Below are 22,799 nucleotides of genomic sequence, written 5' to 3'. Positions count from 1 at the left end.
TAGGAATTAAAATTCTCCTTTCTTCACCAAAAGACAATATTGTCATGCAAGATACACTTTAAGCCAAGCAAGATTTTTTTGGGTCAAGTGTAAATTTGTCTCATGTATTCTGTTCCAGTTCAAAGAAAATTAACACATTGTTGTATTCTTTTCATCTTCTATTTAGTTTTAACAGAATGAGACAGATTTTCTTTGCATGTTCTTCAAAGACAGGCAGTTCCTATGTTGACAGGTAGAGGACAGAGTAGGAGAGGGCTCTGTGGTTTGCCAGGGTCACTGACAGAGTCTGCCAAAGCTGGATTAGAACTAAAGAGCCCTTGGCTCTCCCTTGTTCAGATCACAAGCTCAGATTTATGCTCTCATGGTGATCTTTGTCAATTTAAGGAACAGATAAATCATTTGTACTTCCCATCAAAGAAAGCAGGGGGCAAAAACAGTGATGGAATGGAATATTTTGGAGCAGTAGATTGCTGCTGGAGAGAGCTGAATACTAGCTAAGGGAACAAAGTGGCCAGGAGATACAGAACAAGGCAGCACGAGGCAGGGGTGTCTGAACCAGTGCTTGAGCTAAAGGCCAAACAGGTACGTACCTCTCAGATCCTGTGCAGCTCTGCATGGCAGAGGGGTGTTTTAGCCCAGAAGGAATGGAATATTTACAAAAGCACTCCTCCTAACCAAGCTGATTTATTTCAGTGCCATGCTGATGTGGACCGTGTACCCTAAATGTAAGCAGAAATGTAAGAGGCAGTTGTGTTGTGACCAAAGATAAATTAATCTGCAGTGTTAGTAGAGTCGGTGTGTCCCCTTTAACAGACCGAAGGAGGACCAGTTCTGTGCCACCACTTCTCTGTGCTGTGGTCCCAGTAAGACCAACTGTGTAAGAAGCTGCATTTTTCTTCTGCATACAGCAGCCTAAGTTGCTGCAGGCTGCTTTTGTGAAGGCATCTGACAACCCTCACATGTGCCCATAAGTCCATTCTGTGGCTGGCCAGGCTGGGATGACCCCTGAGAAAATGGGAGTAATGACCATCCACTGCTGATTTCTCTGGCAGAAGAGAGTGGCTGTGATCAGAGGTTAAGCAGACTGTGAGCTGGAGAAGAGAGCTGTCAAATACGTGGGAGAACTGATGCACGGCATGCATGCTGCAAACCCTTCGCTTTCTTCCTTGTGGGTGCCAGTATATGTGGAAGTAAGATGGTTGTGTTTAGGTGCATGTGCAGGTTCATGTAGCAATCACAAAAGGTGCAGAGTTTGCTCTTAATGTTTGTGCTTACTGTTTCTTCTCTCTTTTTCTCCAGTCGAAGACCACCCCCCTCACCTACTCGGCCCACTGTAATTCGTCCATTAGATTCATCCCTGTTAGACTAAATGAAGTTTCTGGCATGCCACTCATTGTTAACCAAATATGTGGAAGCAAATTGCTTGATAACTGTTGCAATAACCAATGTATAGTCGCATGTATGGACGTCTGTAGGCAAGTAACCAATTTTACTGATATATCTCTGTCCATTCTGCATTGTTTATGAACTCTTCAATGTTTTGGGAAGGTCTGTGCTGTCTTGACTTTTCCTTCTGCAATAGCCGATGTTAGCTAACGTACTGACACACTTGTTCACCCAGGCACCCATGCTCACAGTCCTATACAGCGCAAGGAGGACTTGAATCATTGAGCACATGCTGATTTTAGCTGCTTCTTTTTCTCTTACCTGCCGAAATGTTGATTTTATTTGTACCTTTCACGTTTTCTATCACGCGGCGTTTTGCAGTTGTGCCCACTTTCTTTGTTAATGGCTAAACCGGGCAGAGAAAAACACGGTTTATTATCAAGCTCTTCTGAAGGCCTCGCTGTTTCATCTCTCTTGCAAGAAGCTTGCTGGAACACTGCTTCTCCTATAATTTTCTCTTATTTGAAGCTAAGTTTATAAGGAATGTCGCTAAACTAGAAGGGTGTGTGTGGGACACTGTGTGCTTTACTTTCCTTCCTCTCTGCTGACTGATAGGCAGAGCTGGTTGGGTGGCTGGTAAGTCCTCCCACTAAACTCATGGGAAGCCTTATGTATAAGTGAGAGCATGTAATATGTATATATATGCTGCGTGGCAGGGTCCAGAGAACTGAGAGATGTATATATGTATAAATATATGCACAGTTGTAAATGGGCTACCAGTCCTCTGCCCGCTGTGGGAGCTAGTTCAGAGCAATGGCCTAGATCTGCATCTGAGCTTTCCAAGGGATCCCATTTGGGTTTGAGATATTTGCTCATGACAGTCAATAAAGTTCCATGACGTCCACTAAGTATTTTCCCTTTGTGTCTCGTGACATCCTACTCACCTCAGAGTAGGAGCAATTTTATCCAAATACTTGCTGAGAAATGCTCAGCTCTGCATCCTGGCCATACTTTTTGGTTTTTAGCAGATGTTCAGAAGTTCTCTGCCTGTTGTTTTACATCGTGTATTAATGTAATATAAAAACATGTTGTCCTATCTGCGTTACTTAACTTTAAACACTTAGGTCAGCATAGGTCACCACTGTAGTTTAAAACTTCTTGAGTTGACAGGATTAACACAGAGATGAATTTCACCTTGTGTAGTCAGAAAATATTAATTGCAATTATGGTTACAGATCCCCAGGCAAAGCGATTGGTGGTTTCAAAGTCCCCCACTATAATCAGTCTAATAAATTCACTTATTGAAGCTGTATGTAGGGCTCCCGTATGCTGCAGCCTCGTGGTTAGGAAGAATCCAATCAAGGAGCCACAACCAGTGGGGATTTTGCCCATTAAATATTCCCAGGCTGCTGTTGGAATAACAGTTATATTCACTACCGAAGCAAATAATGTTTCTGCTTGTAGAAGAGAAACAAGTCTGGGAAAGCATCATGAGTTGTATGTTAGCCCAGCTTTAATTTCCTGTCAGCCATGTACTTGTGACACACACCTGGGCAGCTGAGGTCAGCATCTAAAGCATGGGGAAACTTGTCAGAGCACCGGCATCCAGGTGAGCTCAGGAGATTGCTTAAATGGCTGCTGTTTGTTTGGGGAGGAGGCTTCGATCTTCCACACCGAGCACACAGGATCAGCTTTCAAGGAAAAAGTGGTTGTAAACTCAGCTACATTATTCCACCTCAGCCACAGAAAGTCACTTTAATTCCAGGTGTTGGTATTTGTTCAGTGCTATGGCGAGCCTGTGGGCCATGTTTATCCCACCTTATCCTAAGCGCTAGGCTGAGTTGTCCAAGGGCTCCCATTTGTTCTGTGGAAAGAAAAGGGATGATTCAAGCTGGTGTAACTGCTTGGGAGATGAGTGTGGCAATGCCGGTAAGTTAGAAGCCTCGATTAAATGACACAAGTCTCAACGTAAAAAGACGTGTTTAAATCCTCTGTACTTGAGACTCCTTAATTTACTTTGATACCCCTTTTTGTCAAGCGTAAGGAAATATCACAGCTCAGTGCAGTGGCCCCAGTGTCAGCAGCAGTGCATTCTGTGCTCAGTTTTGAGCTCGTGGGACACAGAGAGAAGCTGCACAGCCTTCCCATCCTCTGCATCTCCATCACATCTAAATCCAAACCTGCTCCTGAAATACAGAGCTTTGAGATGTGCAAGGTAATAATTGGTGTTGAGCACCGATCCATAGACTGATGAGTTCACCTCGAATGTATTGCAGATACTCTTTTTAGAATAAACTATGTAGAACTGTTCCTAGGAAAAATGCTAATTGCTTCCCAAGAAATTGCCACTTGCAATTGACTCCATACTCTCCTCCCTAGCTTTGACCCATTTTCCTCGTGCTGTACAGTGCCTGGAATGTGTTTGTTTGTCCTGCTGGCTCCTGATTCTGCTAAGCTGTGTCTCTTCCATCCCTTGTTCTCAGAGGAGCAAGTGGCAGTAGCTTGCTCTGTGCCTGAAGGACAGGAGGAAGAGCTCACCAGTATATTCTCAGGAATCTGCTAGGGGGGCTGGCTGGCTGGGACTGGCCCCAGCCCCTCTGCAGGCACCCTCACCCAGGGACAGCTGAGCCTGGGCTCCCATAACAGAGAAGCACGGGTCGCTCTCCATTTGTTTGATTCCCTCAGGCAAAGGGAAGATTGCCAGGGAGCAATGGAGACTCCCATTAAGCAACAGCAGGGTTTGCAAGCTTAGTGAGCTGGATGACGTGAGTAGCAGAGTTCCAGGAGGGTGCTTATCTAGTAATGCATGTAGGCTAAGCCCGGGTCTGTACCCAGAGAACACATTCCACCTCACCTCCATATGGCTGACCAGCAGCTGAGGAGCTTGCTCATGTTGTAAATAGCTCTTGGCCTTTAACCTCCAGGGATCTTTGTGTTAGGATTAAAATGATTGTATGCTTGAAGAAAAAGCTTTTGTACATAGTTAACGTATGTTTGTTTTATTGCCAATCTCGTTGCACTTTCTGAGTAAGCCTCATAAAAGTAGATAATTATATTAAAGGAGATACATTAGAGGTTATAGCAGTTCATGTTAAAGCATAACATAGAAGATATTACGTTCTGTGTTGCAGATAGCTACACTTCACAATGTGTACAGCATATTAAGATTACTGCCTAGTTCTGTCTTAAAATAGCCCAGACCTCCCAAATTCAAGGCAGAGCAGTTTTGCACACATGGCACTGGGGAGGCATCGGCTCCATGCTGTGCTCATGGCGCGCTTCCTCCCGCGGTGGCGTTGATCCTCCCCCCTGGGCTCCAGCAGAACAACTCCCTTGTGTCAATGAATGTTACTCTGCCTGTCTCTCCTCTTGCTTTGTCTGCAGGCGAGCTGATACCGATGGCTCCTCCCGTCCAGACAGCCCTCCACTCTTGCTTGATATATGATTTGTCCCGTCTTGCTGGCCGTTTGCTTTACTTCCTGTCTCTTTACTTTTCCGGGATGGTGTAAACAATGACTTCTTTTTGTAAGAAGCACACGCTTAATTTCTTACTGAATTTTGCTCTGTATGTTAATGCCCTACTTCATATGAACCAAGACAGCTTTGATTTCGTAGTCTGTAAATGGTATCTGGTGTTGATCTTTCAGCACGACGAGTCGGTTCTCGAAACCACAGTCATTACTGAGCATTGCATACACCTACTGTAAACGTGTTATGCTGCATTTCTGAACCTGAAATAAACTGTAACTCTTGATGGGCTTTTATTATTACTTTGCGATGCGCACGAGCGATCTCCAATCTGGCACTCTGCACTCTGTCTCTGTTGGGACCACAGTGCTGCAGCTCAGATCATAGAGGTGTCATGGAAAGGGCAGACAGGAGAGGAGCAGCCCATGGGAAGCATTCAGCGTGCTGCCCTGCCAGGGGCTTGCAGCGCTGCAGGGGTATTTTGCCGAGTGAATGTGTGTCAGGCAGTATGTGCTGTTTGTTTCATTGCTGGGAGGAGTGTGTCTGGGGGGGGGGGATTGAAAGCTGAGCACAGGGCCAGACCGACTCCTCAGGAGTTGGACTAAAGCTGTGCATATGGACATGTCCTGCCTGGAAAGGATTTCCCCAAAAAGCGGTTGTATGTGAACATGCAGCTGCCTCAAAATGCCTTGATTACTCAGTTCCTCCTTCAGGTTAGTGTGAGCCAAGTAAGTGAAATCGGTGCTCAGAGATTATCTGCATGGCACAGTTGTAACAGCACAACAGCAGGGGGCATTTCCCCACCAACCATCACTGTGCTGCTCCTCAGGTTTTGGGAAAGGAGGAACAAGAGGTGGGATGAGCAAAGCACTCATGTCCCCGTTGTATTCACAGCAAATCTGGGAATGTTTTCTTTGTCATAGGCTCTAATGGATATGCCTGGGGCAGTCTGTGCAGCCTCTCAGTAAGCAGCCATGTCACGTGCACGGTTCTGCCTGGAGTATGTTCCGTCCCGCTGTATGAGCTGCTTCCTGCCATGCTGGCCAGCAGCACACTGTTTGTTGTATGCTGGAAATGGGATGAGCAGCCCCTCCTCTCCAACCAGGGCACTGAGCCACCTGCTGCCAGGGGTCACCCCTGCTCGTGTTAGCAGCACATTCATGGCACTGACATCACTCAAGCTTTTCTCTTCCTGAGCAATTCCCCCTCTCCAGATACATGAACAAACAGATCCATCTTGTTTTATCACTCCTGATCTCATCAGAATCTCACTTGTGAAAGTGAGAATGGCGTTTGAAGCATACAGCGATGCAGATTTTAAGGCTGGCTGGGGGAAGGCTCTTTTGGAGCATATTATTTCCTCCAAGAAAAGTAGGAAGCTTCTGAGCAGCAACGCACTTGCAATGTGATTGTCCAGTGTGACTGCCCCAGCTCTCTGGTGCTGGGATGTCAGATGGGAAGCAGTGGGGATGGCAGCTGAGGCTGTGCTGATACCCAGCTGATTCTAATCTCGTTCTTGCCCTTTTCCTCACTGTGCATGGTCTGTGCCTTTTCCTCTTAACCCATTTAATTAAGATCATTTTGTATATGAGCCATTTGATTGTATCGTGACCTTTTGTTTTAAATCTCTTCTTCCCCTCCCCACAAATTTTGGGTCACTTTCTGTCTTTTTCCTAGGCGACCTCCTCCAGCCGTTCCAGGAAGATCAGCCTAACACACACTGTTGTTGTTGTTGTTGTTGTTGTTACATGCAATCTGTCTGCTTTTGGTCCAACTTTAATTTGCACTAGTCTATTTGTAAATGAAAGATTTTATTTTCAGATGTCAATGATGAGCTTGGGTATAAAGAAAATAAAATCCTGGCTACAAAATGAACGCGTGCTGGTTTTCAGTGGGAAGCTCTATCTATTCTTTCTCAAAAGGAGCCATTAGTGCTCCATGAACCCCCCCCCCCGATATCCGAGGTGTTGAAAGGGAGGGATGTGCTGCTGGGTTTCCATCATCATGTCTGAATTCATTGACCACCAGGACTGTTGATGCCTTTGACTCAGCATCAGCAGGAACAACTTCCAACTTTCAGAACAGCAGAGATTGCAGAAGGTTCCTGTAAGGTGTCTGACGCACCAGCAGCACCTGACTTTGTGCTGAGTGGAAAACCTAAGAAGATTGCAGCAGTGATGAATCTGCACAATGCAAACATGTTGCAGCTGCTCTGACAACTTTTTTCAAGCTAAACCTCTGAATTCTCTGCAAGGTAACTTCACTGGAGCATCTGAGCTCAAGTATCTGTAAGTGGTTACCTCTGGATTTCAGGTAAGTCTGACCCTGTGGTGATGAGTGAAAGATAAGATCTGGAATTTAATGTTCAGAAGACCTGCGTGTCTTGTTTGCTGGAGGAGGATAAACAATAAGTCTTGAACAAAAAGTTTAAGTTGAAGGTTTTATTGTTTATTATTATTATTTTTTTTTCCACGTGAGAACAGTGGAGGGACATCTCACAAACTATAGTGATTAATCAGAGGGAACTGCACAGCCATGAGCTGGAGGTACAGTGCAGCATCAGGATTGCAGCCTGTTCTTTGAAAGGTACGAACAAAACATTTCTTTGTAGTAGAAAGGCTGCAGTAAGAGCAAGGTGCTACAGTGCTGCTCTGAAAACAGATTCTATGCTGTTTCCATTCTGCACTGGCATATACTCTGCGGGTAGGTGGTGAAGGTGGAAAGTGCTGCACCCCAGCTGGTGTTGTTATGCATCCTAGGTTGTTTCTCAAAGGATGATTTCAGACCAAAACCCAGTTTTGATTTCTTGCTCACTCTGCTTGTAGCTGTGGCCTCTCACAGCATGAACCTATGTGACATGCAGAGAAAAGCCTAGTGATTAGTCTGGGAACTGAAGAGATAAAAAGATCTTACCTTCAAAGACTAAAGCTTCACTGTTTCCAGGCTTTCCAGATGCTGTACTCCCACGAGGAGGAGGACAGAGGCCCCTGACAGCCTGTTGTGGCTGCTGTGGGTGGCTGACGCTTGCCTTTCCCTGCTGCAGATGCTGTAGATGGAGGCAGCAGACAGCATGCATCAGCGACTCCCCCAGAAGCATGGCTCAGCCCTGGTCATGTACAATTACTTGCATTTGGGCCAGATTCAAATCAAAAGAAAATGTCCCGCTGAGATACTGTATCTCAGTGGACTTGGGAATGGCAACTTTGGATAAGGAAACTGCTCTATTTTTGTAATGCAAAGTGATGTTGAACTCTTTAGTGTTGGTTGATGGTGATCCAGTCGCATGCAGACCAAGATGGACCTATTTCTTTGTTTGGCCTCATCATAGGCAGCAGCCAAACCAGAGAGCCGTACACTCAGGTACCAGATGCTAACAGGGCATACAATTTTACTGATGAGTTGAACTGTAAGTTGAGGTAGTTTTGTTCTGTAGGGCATATTCTGACCCATTGGGTTCCAGCTGTGGTTGAGGTGACCGTGGCACAGACACCACTTGCCACAGCTGGCCTCCACTTGCCCCACAGGTCTCCATCAGCTTGAGGCGCTGTCTCCTCCTCCTCCTGGACATGACCTGTCCACATCAGACCAGGGAACCTGTCTGTCCCAGTGTGTGCTGGATTGCTGTGCACTGAGCAGCACTGGGACAGCAGCTCCAGGCAAGCAGAGAATCCCAGTGAAGGTAAAAGCACAGCATCTGGATCACTGAGTCCTTCTCAGGGTCTGAGATGAACCTTTGTTGGGGCAGCAACAAAGAGACGCTGCTTCTCTGCTACTTCATGTGTTTCTAGCTCCCTTATTGCCCAGAGCCATGTTAGTCTGTGCCCATTGCCACATGGAATCATACCTGGATAAGTGATGTTTGCACTTTTCCTAATCCAGAGCTATTTTTAAGAGTCTGGATTTGAGAAGAGTATTTTTTAGGAAACATTTCACTCTGGATGAATGGGTCTAGCAGAAACTACGCTTTCTTGTAGTCGATAAATCCAGGCTCCAAACAAGAACTCCAAGGCTACCTTGCCCCAGTTGCATTAGCCTAATGAACCACCAGATCACTGCAACCTCCTTGGGCCACTGACAAGGGACAGCTGCCTCCCCAGCCTCATGTGCTGTGCCTGAAATGAAACAACTCCTGTGCACACTCCATTTTGTCACTGTTAGCCTGGATACTGCATATTCAAAATGGAGTCAGGGCTGTGCTACGTCTGAGATGCAGCAACTGGTAACTGCAAAGGTTTAGGACAGCAGTTAACAACAGTTTAAGGACAGAGGTGTTTGTGCAGCAACAGCTTCAAGTAAACCTGACTGCAGATAGCATGGCCTCTTCCAGGAGGGACATTAACTGCAGGAGCCGGGCAAGCTACATTTCATTTGCTTCTTTGACAAACTGTTACTTGACTTCTTAATGTGATACAAGCACACCAAAGCCTTGTCCAGAGATGGACTCTGTGAACTGCTGTGGATGGTAGTGTTACGGTAGCATGAATCTGACAGATTGGGGCATCCTGGTCACCAGCACCTGACTGACTTTCTTGGAAACCTCCTCATGAAGAAATAATCTTTTAGAAGAACTGAAAAATGTCATCTTGATCGTCAGTATCCAGCTGCTTTGCACTCCCTGTGGGCCTGGAGCACATACTCTAAACCTCTGCAGGTTTTCTTTAATTAAAAACAAAATGAGATCTAGTCATCTCCATGACAGCAACAGCAACATTTAGAACTTGGCAAGTTGTCATAACAAAGCACCAGAGGTGTTGGGGGCTCTGCAGCGTGCTGCTCATTTCCTAAGAAGCTCACGGAGCCAGAGGCTGCTTGCTGGTGAGACAACAGTGCTCTGCAGGAGCTGTGTGCCTGCAAAACCCCTCCACACTCGATGGATTCAATCAATGGGTTCAAACCTGCACTTCTGCAGCAGAAGAGCACCTTGCCCCTGTAAACTTTCGCCATCCCTCAGTGCGCAGGCACAGCTGGTGCCACGTCTTACTGGAGAAACTGGTTGGCTGTTTTAAACCTCCTTGTGCTGCCTCCAGAGCAGGAGGGATCTGACTCACTCTGTCTTTCACTTTGAAAGGAGCAGTGCTTCCTCTTATCTTAACGCTAGGGATAAATACTGCAGGAATGAGCAGCTGTGGTCCCACAGTCTGCAGAGATGCTGCTGTATGCAGATGGACATGGCAGTGTGGCTGTGCATGTGAGATATGTGTGAGTGTACTCAGGTCTGTGAGTCTCCTGCCCAGCACCAGGAAGGCTCTGGTGAGACCAGAAAGCCTGGGGTGCTGCAACTTTGGCCAAGTTCATGCTCTGCTGAACCACTTGCCTCTGGAAAACAACAGCACAGCAGGGCTGGCTCATCTGGAGATGCCCTCCAGTTTGACTTTTTGGCTTAGAGGACCCTCTGTTGTGGGGTGCATGGAGTCAGACACTGGACTGTTCCAGGAAGGACCAGCATGGCTCCCATTACAGCTGCAGCACCCTGCGGCTGGGCGGCCACCACAGGAAAGCAGAGAGACTTTGCTTTGTGCCTCTGGTTCGGTGGCTGGACAAAAATACTGCCATGGGTCTGCCAGCACCTCCCTGCTCACCCACAGCCCAACGCAGTCACAACACACACAGATGCACTCCCTGCTAGAGCGCAAGTCTTTATTGGGTTAGGTGTCCCCTTGGAGCTGAGTCCCAAAGAGGCCCCTCACAGCAGAGGGCACTGCTTCCCCCTGGCCAGGCCTACATGAGGAACCTGGACAGGTCCTCCTTGATTTCAGCCTCATCCCACGGCCCATGGATGTTGTCCTTGAGCAGCTGGAGCCGGATAAGGCAATAAGGGCAGAGGCAGGAGATGGAGAGCAGCAGTGAGGCAAAGAGCACAGCACCCACGCTGGAGACGCTCGCCAGCCCCACAAGGGCCAGCAGTGCGAACAGCACCGTCACCCCCACGTAGCAGTACGGTGTCTGGGCCTTCAGCTTCTTCTGCAGCATGGGCCAGAGGGCGAAGATCTGCATGGCGAAGGTGACCATGACAAAGGTGTGGAGGGAGCGAGGCAGGCGGGAGGCCAGGCACACCGAGGCAAAGATGGCCATGTTGAGGGACAGCGTGCTGGACACGATGGCGGCGTTGGCGCCGTAGTTGAAGAATATGAGGTGGCCGAGGAGCATGAAGGCTGACATGGCATAGATGGTGTCTGTGCTAATGGACTCTGTCAGCGTCTTCAGCACCGGTGAGAAGCCATAGGTGAAGGCAGTGAACACCAGCGTGCTTTTCAGGTCTGCCCACCGCGTCCGCCCACTCTCCTGCCGCCCGACCCCGGCGTCGATGGCATCAAAGAGGATGTAGCCAAGCAGAGAAGTGAGCAGGGCCGCCCCAAACAGCCCCTGCGGGCTCAGCACCCCGGCGTCCATGTACCACCAGGTCACAACAAAGACGCACACGCTGCAGAGCTGCTGCACCACCACCCCCGACTCGAAGACCACATTCCAGTACTGGTACTGCCGGGCGTGGATGTTCTTCCGCAGCTCTTCCAGGAACCGCTGGTCCACGTAGTTATCGGGGAAGGGCTGCCGCTCGTACAGCACCTTCTGCCAGCACCGCCTCGGGCTCGTCTCTACCTGCGCACAGACCATCCTCCCAGGGCCGGCCAAGAGGAGGCCGGCACAGCGCCCCGCTCCTCCGCTCACAGCCTGGGGCTGCTCTCAGGGCCCTGGGAAAGAGCGAGGTGCGGGTTAACCGCGATGTGAGCTCCAGCCGCGAGCACGGGGCGCACCCCCCCCCCAGCTCCCAACCCGCCGCCCCGCTCCCGCCGTTTCCGCCGGGCCCGGCGCGGCGCAATGGACGCCGGGGCTCTCGGAGCCGCCCCCTGGCGGAGCAGCCCGGCCGCACAGCGCGGCGCTGCCCGCGGGTGTCGCTGCCTCCGGGGCCGGAGCGAGAAGGAGAAGGGCCGGGAGGGGCGGCGTGCGGGGAGGTGACTGTAATCAGTCTCGTACTTGTTGGGGAATAAGGTCGCTTCCGAGCCGACAACATGTAGTTAACTCTTCGGGGTGGGCCGGGAGCGATGGGCTCCCCCTGCCACCCATCGTGCACTGACGCTGCTTCCTGCTCGCGTTCCTCTCGGCTCACCGCCCACTGCTGCCTGCAGCTGCATCACAGCACGATGGGGCGCCTTCCCCTGGGACTGCTGTGAGTGACCGCAGCGCCTCGGCAATGGGGAGATGCGGCACCTATTGCTGCCATGGTGCATTCGTGCCCCGCTGGACAACTCTCTGCCCGAGGTCTAAAGGGCAGCTCAGCCCTCCAGGTCTCCTAGGCTCTGCGGGGAATGAATCACCTGCACAGCAGACCTGTGACTATGGGACCGGCCACGTCACCGCCTGTCCCTGCCAGTCGAGGGAACACGTGCAGTCACCCCTCAGCCCACCCGAGGTGACGTGGCCTTGGCAGGGACAGCAGAGCAGCTGGGAGAGGGACGGTCCGTCACACCCGAGTGGTGCCAGAGGTCAAGGATGAGAACTGCTTTGTGTGTGTCTTCATCCCATGCAACAGGATCTCCCTCACCAGCTGCAGGGGGGGGATGTGGACCCCAGACTGGCCCAGCCCTCATACAGTGAAACACTGGGTGCTGCTACCCATGCTACCCATCCTGCCCCACAGTCAGCACTGTGAAGCACTTGTTGCCATAACCTCAGCTCTGGGGGACCTGACTACTTCCCCACCCACCCCACCTGCATTTCAGACCCACTCAGAGCTCACTGTTGGCCAGTGTGTTGCACAACTGACCCCACTGCAGACGTGTTTATTTCCTGCAGGGCTCCTGCGCTGCAATATGCTGCTAAAAGCTGTTTGGAAGCCATGCTGGAAAAGGTGACAGGCTGGGATTTAAATAGCTGTGACTGATCTAGGCCTCTGCTGGAGGTATTTGAATACCAAAGGATTCAGAGCACGGGGCTCCTGGGCTGCCAAACTCCCCTGGCAGCCATGATGGGAGAAGAACAAGGTGGAACTGCTGGGATTCCCAGTCAGCTTGAGGGCAAGGGACAACTGGTTCCTGTTCTGAAGATGTCTGTGCAGTGATGGTGGTGGGAAAGCTTTTGCTTTTTCATTAGCTTTTCTGTATGATTTTTTTTTTTTTCTTTTGCAGTCCCTAGGAAATTGCCTCCAAGAATGATGCCAAAGCTGTGCCCTGCCAGCTGTGAGCTGGGCAGCGCCTGGTGTGAGGAAGCCAAGAGTCAGCTGCCCAGGTTACTTCAGCTCAGCCCACACTGTACGTGGCACATCTGTAGCACACAGGGAGGAAAACAGGTCTCCATGATAGGTCTATCCCTATGCTGGGATGCAGAAGCATGTGGAGGCCCCTCTGGACACCCTAGCATTACCTCTGCCCAAGCACAAGTGAATCAGGACTTTAGGAGCTCTGGGACCGTGCCACAGTCTACCTATGCCAAACATCAAGGCTGTAGATGAGGGCCGGCTGGCCAGAGATGAAAGCAGTCACTCTCCCACACAGGGTCACGCAGTCCCTGCCAAACATCACCAGTTGCAGTCCCCTCCCCATCTGCCCAGGAGAGCTTCCCACCACCCTCAGTGTGGCCGCACACCCAGATGAGGGTCATTTCTTCCCTGCAAAGCAGAAACAGTACAAAATCATGCAGGCGTGGGGGGCTGCTTGGGGGCAAATGTAACTGCGGGGACAGGTTTGTGTTCAGAGTGAGGGGATGGCTCACTGCTCCATCTCAGGGTAACAACCTGTGAGCATCCCTTAGGATCAAATAGGACCACACCAGGAAGCCACTGCTCTCAAGTCACGGTGGTCAGGCAGGGTCCCTGTGAGTGGTGCAGGGGCTGAGGAGATGAAACAAGTGATGGAACAAGCCGTGCTCAGCGCTGCCCTGCATTAAGTAAACATAACGAGGCTCTGCACACTGTGCCTCTCGGTGACCCTACCCCGCTGTATCTGCCCTTTAATCAGGGTCACTGTGACCACTGCCTCACATCCAGGAGTCTGGAAGCCCAGCAGCACAATGTGCCATGCTACAAGCTTGAAGCAAGAGGACAGCTATGGGAAACGGGCATGCATGCACATTTGGGATCATATCAGAACACAGAACCAGTGCTACTGATAGGCACAGGCCCCATGCCATGGTGACATCCCCCTAACAAAAGCCTCAGGGTGAAACAGCAGTTACCAGCTGTGCTGGAGGCAGAGTTTCTCCTGTTTAGCTCTGCAAGGAAAAAGATTCCAATCTCACTTCTTGCACAGCTCATTCCCCCTCACTGTGAGCCCTGGTGGAAGGTTTTGGCTACCCAGATATTTCAGGATTGCTTTTAAAGGTTTTACAGTGTTTTGCTGGATTCTCCCCTGGCGGGGGGAGCAGTTCAGCTGAAGTTAGAGGAAGCTATCTGAAGGGATCTTGCAATTTATAGCTCTTCCTTCACTAAGTAAGAAACGGTCAGGAAATTAAACAGGAAATTGCATCTGGAAGGAAAACTCAGACAAAAGTTGCGTTGTCAGAACAGGCTTAGGAGAGATTTGTTTTATTTTAACTGGTAAGGGGCCAAGATTCATAATCAGAAAAGGAAAGAGCCTCGTGCAAATTAAATCACACATTAAGAAAGGAGAAACACTTGGGGAAAAAAAAGATACCTTTGTGAAGAGGAAAGTGTGGGTATTCTATGATTAATCGGGCTTAGCATTTTCACCAAACAAATGCTTGGAACTGCTGAAACACCACAGCCCCAGCTGAGAGCTGCATCTCAGCATGGCAGCCCAGCTCTTAGCACTACCCTCTCTCCACATGATCTTCTCCGTGTGAGAGAAGGGACAGCCACCAAGTGCTGGGCACGATGCAGCTGCAGTGATCCTCCCAGCCACCGACATCCAGCAAAAGCAACCGAGATGATGGGAAGAGAAGATGCGGCTGTGGGCACTGCTCAACCTCCTGCAGCACTTCTTTAAGACTCCCAAGCAAATATTTGCTCCTGGATCACCTATGTACATTGTTCTGAGTTAATTACAGGCTCCAGCAGGGAGATTGAGTAATCCGCCTTGTTTTTTTTACCATTACATTCCTCATCTTATCATTGTTTGAGATGCACACTTAGTGAGTGCTGAGCCATGTCAGGGCTGATGACCTGCAGCCTCTGCCTGCCTAATGGCATCGAAGATCTTTGGGCACACATTGTGCCTCGTGGGGAGTGACTGCAGAAAGGATCCTGTCATCCTGCTCAGTGTCATGATTCCCTGAGCTGATCTGTCCTCCCTGACTGCTCTTTAATTGTGTTTGGTCTAAGCTGCATGTGATTAATGCCCTGCTGATAAGCGGACTGTAACGCATGTGGGGCTCAGCTGGAGGACTGCAGGTTGGGTTTACCCAAAGGAAGAACTTGATACACATTTCCAAGGGGGCATTACAATAAAGGGCCCCCTCCTCTTAGAAATGCTGCTGTCTGACTTGGCAGCACGTCTTGCAGGTTGGTGCTGTTCTCCTGCCATTTGCCCTTTGCAGGAGGAGGCTGAGTCGTCGTGCTGCAGTGAGGTCACCCGCTGTGTTATCTCCGGTCCCTGCAGGAAGGTGTGACAGCACAGCAGAGCTGGCAGCACGAAACCAAGGTCGGAAACGTGGGTTTCCATCTAAAGTGCGTTTCCAGCACGGCGCTCGTGACTCATTCCCCTGTGTGTGTCAGGCCCTTTCCCGTGTGTGATCACCTCAGAAGGGACAAACACGGGGAAACCCATCGCCATCACAAGGTGTGTCCACCCTTACTCTTTATTTAGTGATTAAACATTTAACAGCTGTTAACGTTTCTGTGGCACTCTCTGTGCCCGCACACCCCCCGGCTGTCAGCACTGAGGCCCAGCCCCCCCTCAGTCTCCCCGGGCTCAATGGCGCCCGCAGCAAAATGGCCGCCGGCCCCTCGCGCCCCCCGCGGGGCAACCGCGTCCCGCCGGAACTACATCTCCCAGCATCCCTCGCGCCGCCCCGCACGGCCTGCCGGGAATTGGAGTGCTCCGACCTGGCGGTTTTCCTGCCGGGGTCCTCAGTGAGCACCAATCAGCGCTCGGCTCGGCGGGGCGGCTGGTAGAAATGCCTGATAGAAAAGATGACAAAGAAACAGCCGGCTCAGAGCAGAGCTCCGCTCCTTAACGCGCCCCTCGCCCCGGTGGTAGCGGTGCTTCTCGTTCCTCGCTGGTTTCCCACCAGCCGCCCCTTGTGGCAGCGGCGTCTCGCTGTACAACGGCCCGGCCTGCGCGGACACCTCAGAGGGGCCCTCAGGGGGGCGGGGTAATGAGGGCCGCTCTGGAAGGAGGAGCCAATCCGCGCCAGCAGCGCGCTGCGTGGGGGCGGGGCCTACGCCGTGCGCGCAGGCGATTGGTGGCGGCGGTGCGTGCAGCGTGACGCGTATCCTTCCAGCTCAGCGCGTGAGGGGCAGAGGGGGAGGGGCCGCCGGGCGGTAACGGCCGCGGCGGAGCTGAGCGAACAACGGCCCGCGCTGCCAACGGCGGGAGGATGCGCCGCCCGGCCCCGGCCGCGGCAGGGAGAGCGGGGAGACCATGACGGAGCCGCCCCGACGGCTCCTGGCCCTGGGCTCCTGCCTCTTCCTCTGCGCCCTGCTCTGGTGAGTCCCGGCCCGGCCTGAGCGCGGCCACGGGGGTGGGGGAAGGAGAAGAAGCGGCTGCGGGGTACGGGGCCGCGCCGTGCTGCCCGGTATCGGCTTCTTTCCCTTCAGACCCAACTTCGCACGCCCCGTTCTTCACGGCGCTTTTCTGTGTCCGCTTTGAGTCGCGCTGTGTTGAGAAGCTCCGTTCGTTTTTCATATTGGTTGTGTTTGGAGCTGTTTTCCTCGGTCTCCTCACAACATCCCGTGTGCTTTGTTTCTGTGTACCCTTAAGAAACGACGTTTACTACAACGCGATAATAGGAGAATATAGCCGTGAGATCCTTAAACTGGGGCCTGCTTTGAGCAATGTGAGGTGGAGCAGTGCTGAGCAGTGTGCACGCAGCAGGTGTGAGCAGCTGCTGGATGGCTGATGGATCATGTTAAAGCTTCTATGCACTGTTTGAATGCTCTGCTATAGAGTAATGCTGAAGGGCTCTTGAAGCTTGTGGCTGTGGCAGCCCAGCCACCTGTCTGTGTGTCCTCAGCTGGTTGCAAAACTCCCACTGCCACTTGCATGAGTGTGTTGTCCAGCTCCTGGTTTGTATCATCACTGTGCTTCTGGTTTCAGGAGACAAGCAGCAAGTATGAAAGCAACCTTGAAAAACTCAGTTTTCTTGCTTGTGTATTTAGTGAAGCTTAAAAAGAAACAAAATCTTATGGATAAAGGAATATCACGTGTAGCCAGCTCTTTAAATGAGACGGTGAGGTTACAACTCGAGTTCTCTGGTCTGTTGCACAAATGCTGATTCACGTGAGATACTTTAAGGTTCTATTTGCAGGGTGATAGTGCAGCTGTGCTTCAGGAGCCACGTCAGGTGCACAGTTGGAAAGTGTCAAAGTCTCCCAGTCTTGCGTTGTTGCTGAGCTACGTAACTGTGATAAGTGCCTTTCTCTTTTTCCCAAGTAGAAGATGGTCACTTTTATTTATGTGAGCCCAATAGTGCTCATTCACTTTTAAAACATGCTTTGTTTCATAGTTAGAGGGAGCTGAGTACGTGGAAGAGATGCAGAAGCTCCTATTTGGAGCTGTGTGAGACCAGCCCTGCCAGCTGTTGGAGCAGGATCCTGTGCACATTGTTCTGACATCAGCTTTTGCCTACTGTCAGCATTCGTTTACCACATTAGCGCGTGCTAATTTGCCTTTCTGTGCTTCATTCTGTTCTGGAAAGTGCTTTGACATCCAGATCCAGGCACAGAAACGTGCCTGCAGTCCCAGTGGGTCAGGCTGGGTGCAGCAGGGCCAGGGCTGGTGCTGATACACACCTACACCTCAGTGTTACATGGGGTTCCTCCCTGTAGCGGTTTAAATGTGAGGATTCAGGCAAATCTTAATGGAAGAGAGTGGCTTTGGTGTCTTAAATTAATACGTGTCTCCGTTATTTACCCTCATTGATGTTCAAAGCGTTTGGGAAATACTTTTATGCCACATCTTCTGGAAGCTTTGTCCTAGAAACTTCAAGTTAGTTTGCTTGTTATACAAGCAATAAGCAACCTGCCACGTGCTGTGCTCCCTGCGAGGTGGCTGTGTAACGTGCCTGGCTTTGATACTTAGGCACATCAGAAGGAGATGAAACTTGCTCTAACCTGTTCCTAGTTCTTCACTTTACCATTCTTGCTGTTCTCTGTATTTTCCAGAGTGCTTTTTCAGCATCTTTTGGGGTGGGACTCCTGCCTGCTGTCCCACTTTGTGCCCCACAACATGGGGTACCTGGGGACCAGGGAGGGAGGAGGAGCTCTCCTTAGCACGTGGCCCAGCTGCAGCCTGCCCTTACATGCTCATACATTGAAGGAATGAGATAACAATACTTTAAACTGCAGAAAGTGACATTTCATTTTTTGAAGTTGAGGAATTTAGCATTGTCAGAAGTGTGTTTGTGTTGGGCTCTTCTTGTAGGTGAAGTAACTCTTGTGTTTTGTGTAGTTAAAGGACACTTGGGAGAGCACATTGCTTACAAAGAGTAGCCAAGATCCTCTATTAACTGCAGTCCTCTATTAAGTTCAAAAGAACAACATGATGAGTAAAGGCTTTGCAAAAAGCTCTGCTTTCAGGTAGTTGTCAGCACATGAACCTGGGATGTGAGGATGCTGTTGAGTTGGTGGATAGTGATAGGAAAAGGGCTGGTGTCGGTGCCTTTCTGGCAGCGTCTGCGCTTGGTCTGTGTGCTCTTATCAAGAAGGTGGGCTGTGCAGCCAGCAGATGGGCACCTTTCCCCCTTGTCTGTCCTGCTCTGACAATCAGAAGCCTTGGCTAGTTGATATTGCACTAAGTGCCCCCTGCCGTTCCCACAGGGCTGAGCAGACCTCTGCTTCTACAGAGAGCTGCAGTGTGTGCCTGCCATGCAAAGAGTCAAGAGCTTTTTTACCCTGTGTGTTTGGGCTTGCAGCTTTTGCACCTATCAAACTGAAAAGCTCATGGCATGTTAATGGAAATAGCTTTTAAATACATTAAGGATAATCCTAAAAGTCTCGTGTTTAAATTTCTTTGTTTCACTTAGCTTTTCATATTCATTTTTTGGGAGGACTTAAGGAAAGCTTGACAGTGGCACTGTGTTATGTGCAGTTGTGAGAATGTACCTTGTGTTTAAGATGCTGATTCCAAGACAGCTGTAACTTTGCTTTTCTATGGTAAGGGGCTTAATATTGATGTGTGCAGTCTTCTAAAGATCCCCACTGCCCCCTTAGGATAAGCAAAATAGGAAATAACATTGGTGTGTGTGCATAACAAAGGGCTGCAGCGAGCTATCACGTTTCCTTTATAATTGTTTGTCTTTACCTTGTGTTTTTATGAAGAAATAGGGAGTTGCCATAGTCAGAATGGGAGTTTGGTGATTCAGAAATTAAAAGCTTGAGGATTTTCTCCAAAAGTAAGAGACTCCAAGTATCAGCAAGTGTATCTCCAAGTATTCTATGATCAGTCTAACTATCCTTTCCATGTGAAGGCTTGGAAATCACACCAAGAAAGGCCACAAAGTATAATGTTGACCTTAATACAAACAAGTAACTACATGATGGGAATTGAAGCCTCAGTTCCTGTTGTGCTATTCCCTGGCAGAGTGCTGTGGCACCTGCCTGCTGCTTCCTCTGGAAGTGAAACAGTGGGTTTATATCAGCAAGAGAAGCCTGCTTTTGTGATTGCCTGCAGCCTGAAGATACAGTGCTCTGTACGGCTGCGTTTATGTAGGAGGAATCTATGCAGCATCTACTTCCCAATAAAGATGATCTCCAAGCTGTTGAGGCAGGTGGTAATTCAGATTCTAAACACTAGGCTCATGTGTAATGTAAGCAATGCTGACCTGTTAATATTGTTTCTGTTACGACTGCCTTAATGCTATGTTTAGCTTTCAAATCTTGTGTCAGAACGTTGCTGTATGTAGTTTTCTTATGCTTAAAGATCTGCAGGCCTGTGTCTCTTCTTTGTTGTTTGTGTTTGTTTTTAGGGTGTGCAGTGGTTTGTGTGGGGTCATAAGGAGCACCTGGCCATCATGTTGGACACTTCACCATTTCCTGGACCGTTGTTTGCTTTAGCGTAGCAGGGGACTCCAGTGTTGGAGTACAGCTAAAATCACACACAGTGTTACATCTCTCTAATATTTCTCTCCAATTCCAAGTCTGTGCAGACTTTTTTGGCCTTTGGGCCTCCAAGTGTAGATGAGAGCAGAGGAGAATTTTCTCAGGTGTAACTTGTACAGGGAAGCAAGGAGCTCTCTTCTTAAATGTTGGCCCTAGCTTTTCCTTAGTAATCACTGCTAAATATTTCTTTACTGTATGGCTAATTCTTTCTATCTTGCAGTAACTTGCATTAGCTTCTACTTTGCGACGTGTATCTGTTTTGCTGATACTTTTGTCTTCTGCAAGTAGTAAATATGGAGTGTGCTTGCAATTAATTTCTTCTCATTAGTCCTCCAGTAGCATTGGTACATGAATATTTACAAACTGCATGTGGGTATTTTTCTGTTTTAGGCAACAACAAAGAAGGGAGATGATGCTGAGGGAATACTAAGATATTTATTCATTCGAAATCAGGTTTTTGACCTTGTCTTTTTCTCTTTTAACAGGCTTCCTGTTTGGCACGTCTTGTGTAAAGACAACCTTTTATCCACAGTGCAATATGCTTCAAGTGATGCTTGTGTCTTGGCAAATGATGGTGAAAATATCCAGGAAAAGGTATGCTAACTGGCTGCTTAGTCTGATTTGATATTTCAACAAGTAAAACTGATCCATGTGTTTCAATTCACGGTCATCTTGGTTGAAATGTTTAATGTACACGCTTCGTCTGTGAGAGGGGATGAAGGGTGAGAGGGTTTTGCTTTCCTTTTCTCTGTTGGTAATGCAGCTTGATGGTCTGTGTGCTGGAGGCAAACAAATAGTAAAGGTGTCAGTGGTGGCCCAGTGTTCTTTTATCTGCATCATCTTGATGCATTGTCTTGAGCATTCTACTTGGCTCAAGGAGAGAGCTGGCTGGTTAGGAAAAGTTATATTTAATGCTGTCTGTTGAATTTCAATGCATTTCAACATCTAGGGCAGCAGTGTTTTATTATCTTGTCAACTCATGCATCCAAACAGCATTCAGTCCTATTCTTATAGCTGCCTGGATTTGGCAGGCAAGCTGTGGTTTTAAAGCCATAAGAACATGCAATGTGCAGGTTGTTTGTCCTACTCAGGTTCAGTGGCTAATGTAATAAGCGTGGAAGGATAAAGTGAGCTTTGAGACTGGGAAACTGCTCATGTGAATTTTCCTGTTCTTTTTGCAGTATTCTTCCCTTCATTCCATTAACATCACTGCATTATTAAGCAGATTTCTCTGCATAAGAGCAGACCATGACACTGACAATTAAACTGTATTGTTTTAACATGCTGTAGCCTTTGTACTGATGAACATTTAAACATATGCGGGCAGTGGCTCTGAAGATTCATGTAGTTTAACTTCTTGGCAATGTTTTTGGTAGTTAGAAAGATAATATTATTCAGTTGCTACCAAGGCTAATTCCTCTTTCAGTAATAAAAGGCTTTTGTTACTGCATATTTACTGTTATTCCCCTTTTAATATACTAGGGGAAGGAGGCTGGTGCCGGGCTGGAGCCAGAGCATGCAGATTCAAGCACACAAACCTACTCCACAGAAGAGCTACTTGATGACTTTATAAAATCTGAGCAGGCAAGTCTATTATTTCATTCACTGTTTCCATACAGTCTTCAAATACCTCCTGCATTTCTGTCTTTGCTTTGGGTTGTTTAAGGCCCTTGGAAAACATCTCACGTTTCACTTACTTGTAAGGTTACTGCCAGATTCACGTTTCTGTTGTAGGAGAAAACCTGTGGACCAGCAAATCTTGCATTTCCCATGTACATAAAGAATTGTAATTTAACGTTGTATGTCCTGACTAAATATTTCCAAGGTCAATTAAAATTTGGTGTTGTAGGTTGAATGCCTCAAAATACTTATTTGAATAAAAAACAAACACCCTTCTCATAGAAGTCTTTTATGTAGGTCAGACTTGGTGGTTGTAGCAGTTGTGCTTAGCTTTGATCTGCTGTGGCTTTTATCAGTTTTATTTCCTTCGTTTAAAACAGAAACACTTTCCAAGGAGTTGTTTCCATTATATGCACAATTGATAACAGTAAGTCAGTACTGAGGTGTTAGATGTTACAAAGCTGCTGTTACCCATCTTTTATTGGGTACGTATTTCTGGTCTGTAGGTTACAAGGTAACATAAGCAGAGAACCTACTTCTGAATGTGCACTGCATGTTTTAAATGTGTAACTGAGTTGTTTAAACCTCCTCTGGAAGGCTCTTCATGTCTAGTTAGCTGACTCAGAGCAATCCTGGTATTGACAAAAGGCTCTTGTTTGAAGAGGCTGTGTACTCTTCTGGATTCAGAAGTACGTGTTTTGATAGTCTAACTAGTGCAAGTGCTTATAAAATCTGAAGAACAAGTATAACTCAAGATTACTAGACTCTCAGAAGTGCCAAATGATGACTCCCTTTGCATCAGTTACAACTCAGTAGACTTCTGAATGCATTTCTGACCTCCATTCGTGTATTGAAAAGGGGAAGCCTTCCCACAATTAGCTGAGGATGGAAAGAGTTCGTATAAATAATACCATATTGTCGCGAGTCAGCAACACAACACAGGGTTCTTGTGCCAGGAAGATTTCTTTATTGCTGCAATGATCATGATCATAATGCTGCGTATATATCCCATATATATTCTATTCATATATATTCTCCCTCTCATTTTCTAAGCAGGCCTTTTTATACTCTAACACGCGTACTCAGTACATTTCCACTAACAATCCATTGGTTA

The 22,799-nt window shown here is 48.6% G+C and overlaps 3 protein-coding genes across 23 annotated transcripts in view; 2 read left to right on the top strand and 1 right to left on the bottom strand.

The window, feature by feature from the left end:
- Positions 1–6,725, top strand: part of DNM3 (dynamin 3) — a 157,608-nt gene extending 150,883 nt beyond the window's left edge. For 5 of the 14 annotated variants that reach the window (XR_014932544.1, XR_014932540.1, XM_085510915.1 and 2 more), the window contains one exon: positions 1,300–5,140. Coding sequence is in view for 7 of the 14 variants with exons in the window: in XM_085510915.1 (XP_085367041.1) it covers positions 1,300–1,369 (70 nt within the window). In the remaining 7 variants the exon portion in view is untranslated. Of the gene's footprint in view, positions 1–1,299; positions 5,141–6,531 lie in introns of those variants that run through there. The other 9 variants (XR_014932546.1, XR_014932542.1, XM_085510919.1 and 6 more) reach the window with 3 other exon arrangements.
- A 3,752-nt stretch (positions 6,726–10,477) lies between these two features.
- Positions 10,478–11,995, bottom strand: PIGC (phosphatidylinositol glycan anchor biosynthesis class C). The gene is made up of 2 exons (XM_015869670.3): positions 11,827–11,995; positions 10,478–11,543 (listed from the first exon to the last, which is right to left on the bottom strand). The coding sequence occupies exon 2, from the start codon at positions 11,464–11,466 to the stop codon at positions 10,573–10,575; it is 894 nt and encodes a 297-aa protein (XP_015725156.1). The 5' UTR covers positions 11,467–11,543; positions 11,827–11,995; the 3' UTR covers positions 10,478–10,572.
- A 4,270-nt stretch (positions 11,996–16,265) lies between these two features.
- SUCO (SUN domain containing ossification factor) overlaps positions 16,266–22,799 on the top strand; it is a 29,469-nt gene continuing 22,935 nt past the window's right edge. For all 8 annotated transcript variants that reach the window (XM_085510910.1, XM_085510908.1, XM_085510909.1 and 5 more), the window contains exons 1-3: positions 16,266–16,453; positions 20,551–20,659; positions 21,548–21,649. In XM_085510910.1, the coding sequence (XP_085367036.1) occupies positions 16,389–16,453; positions 20,551–20,659; positions 21,548–21,649 (276 nt within the window). In that variant the 5' untranslated portion in view covers positions 16,266–16,388. The remainder of the gene's footprint in view (positions 16,454–20,550; positions 20,660–21,547; positions 21,650–22,799) is intronic.

The sequence above is a fragment of the Coturnix japonica genome, chromosome 11, assembly GCF_054131305.1.
Source record: "Coturnix japonica strain WE chromosome 11, WE-NBRP24, whole genome shotgun sequence".
Taxonomy (NCBI): Eukaryota; Metazoa; Chordata; class Aves; order Galliformes; family Phasianidae; genus Coturnix; species Coturnix japonica.
Note: the sequence above shows the minus strand (reverse complement) of the source record. Positions and strands in the feature narration are given on the sequence as shown.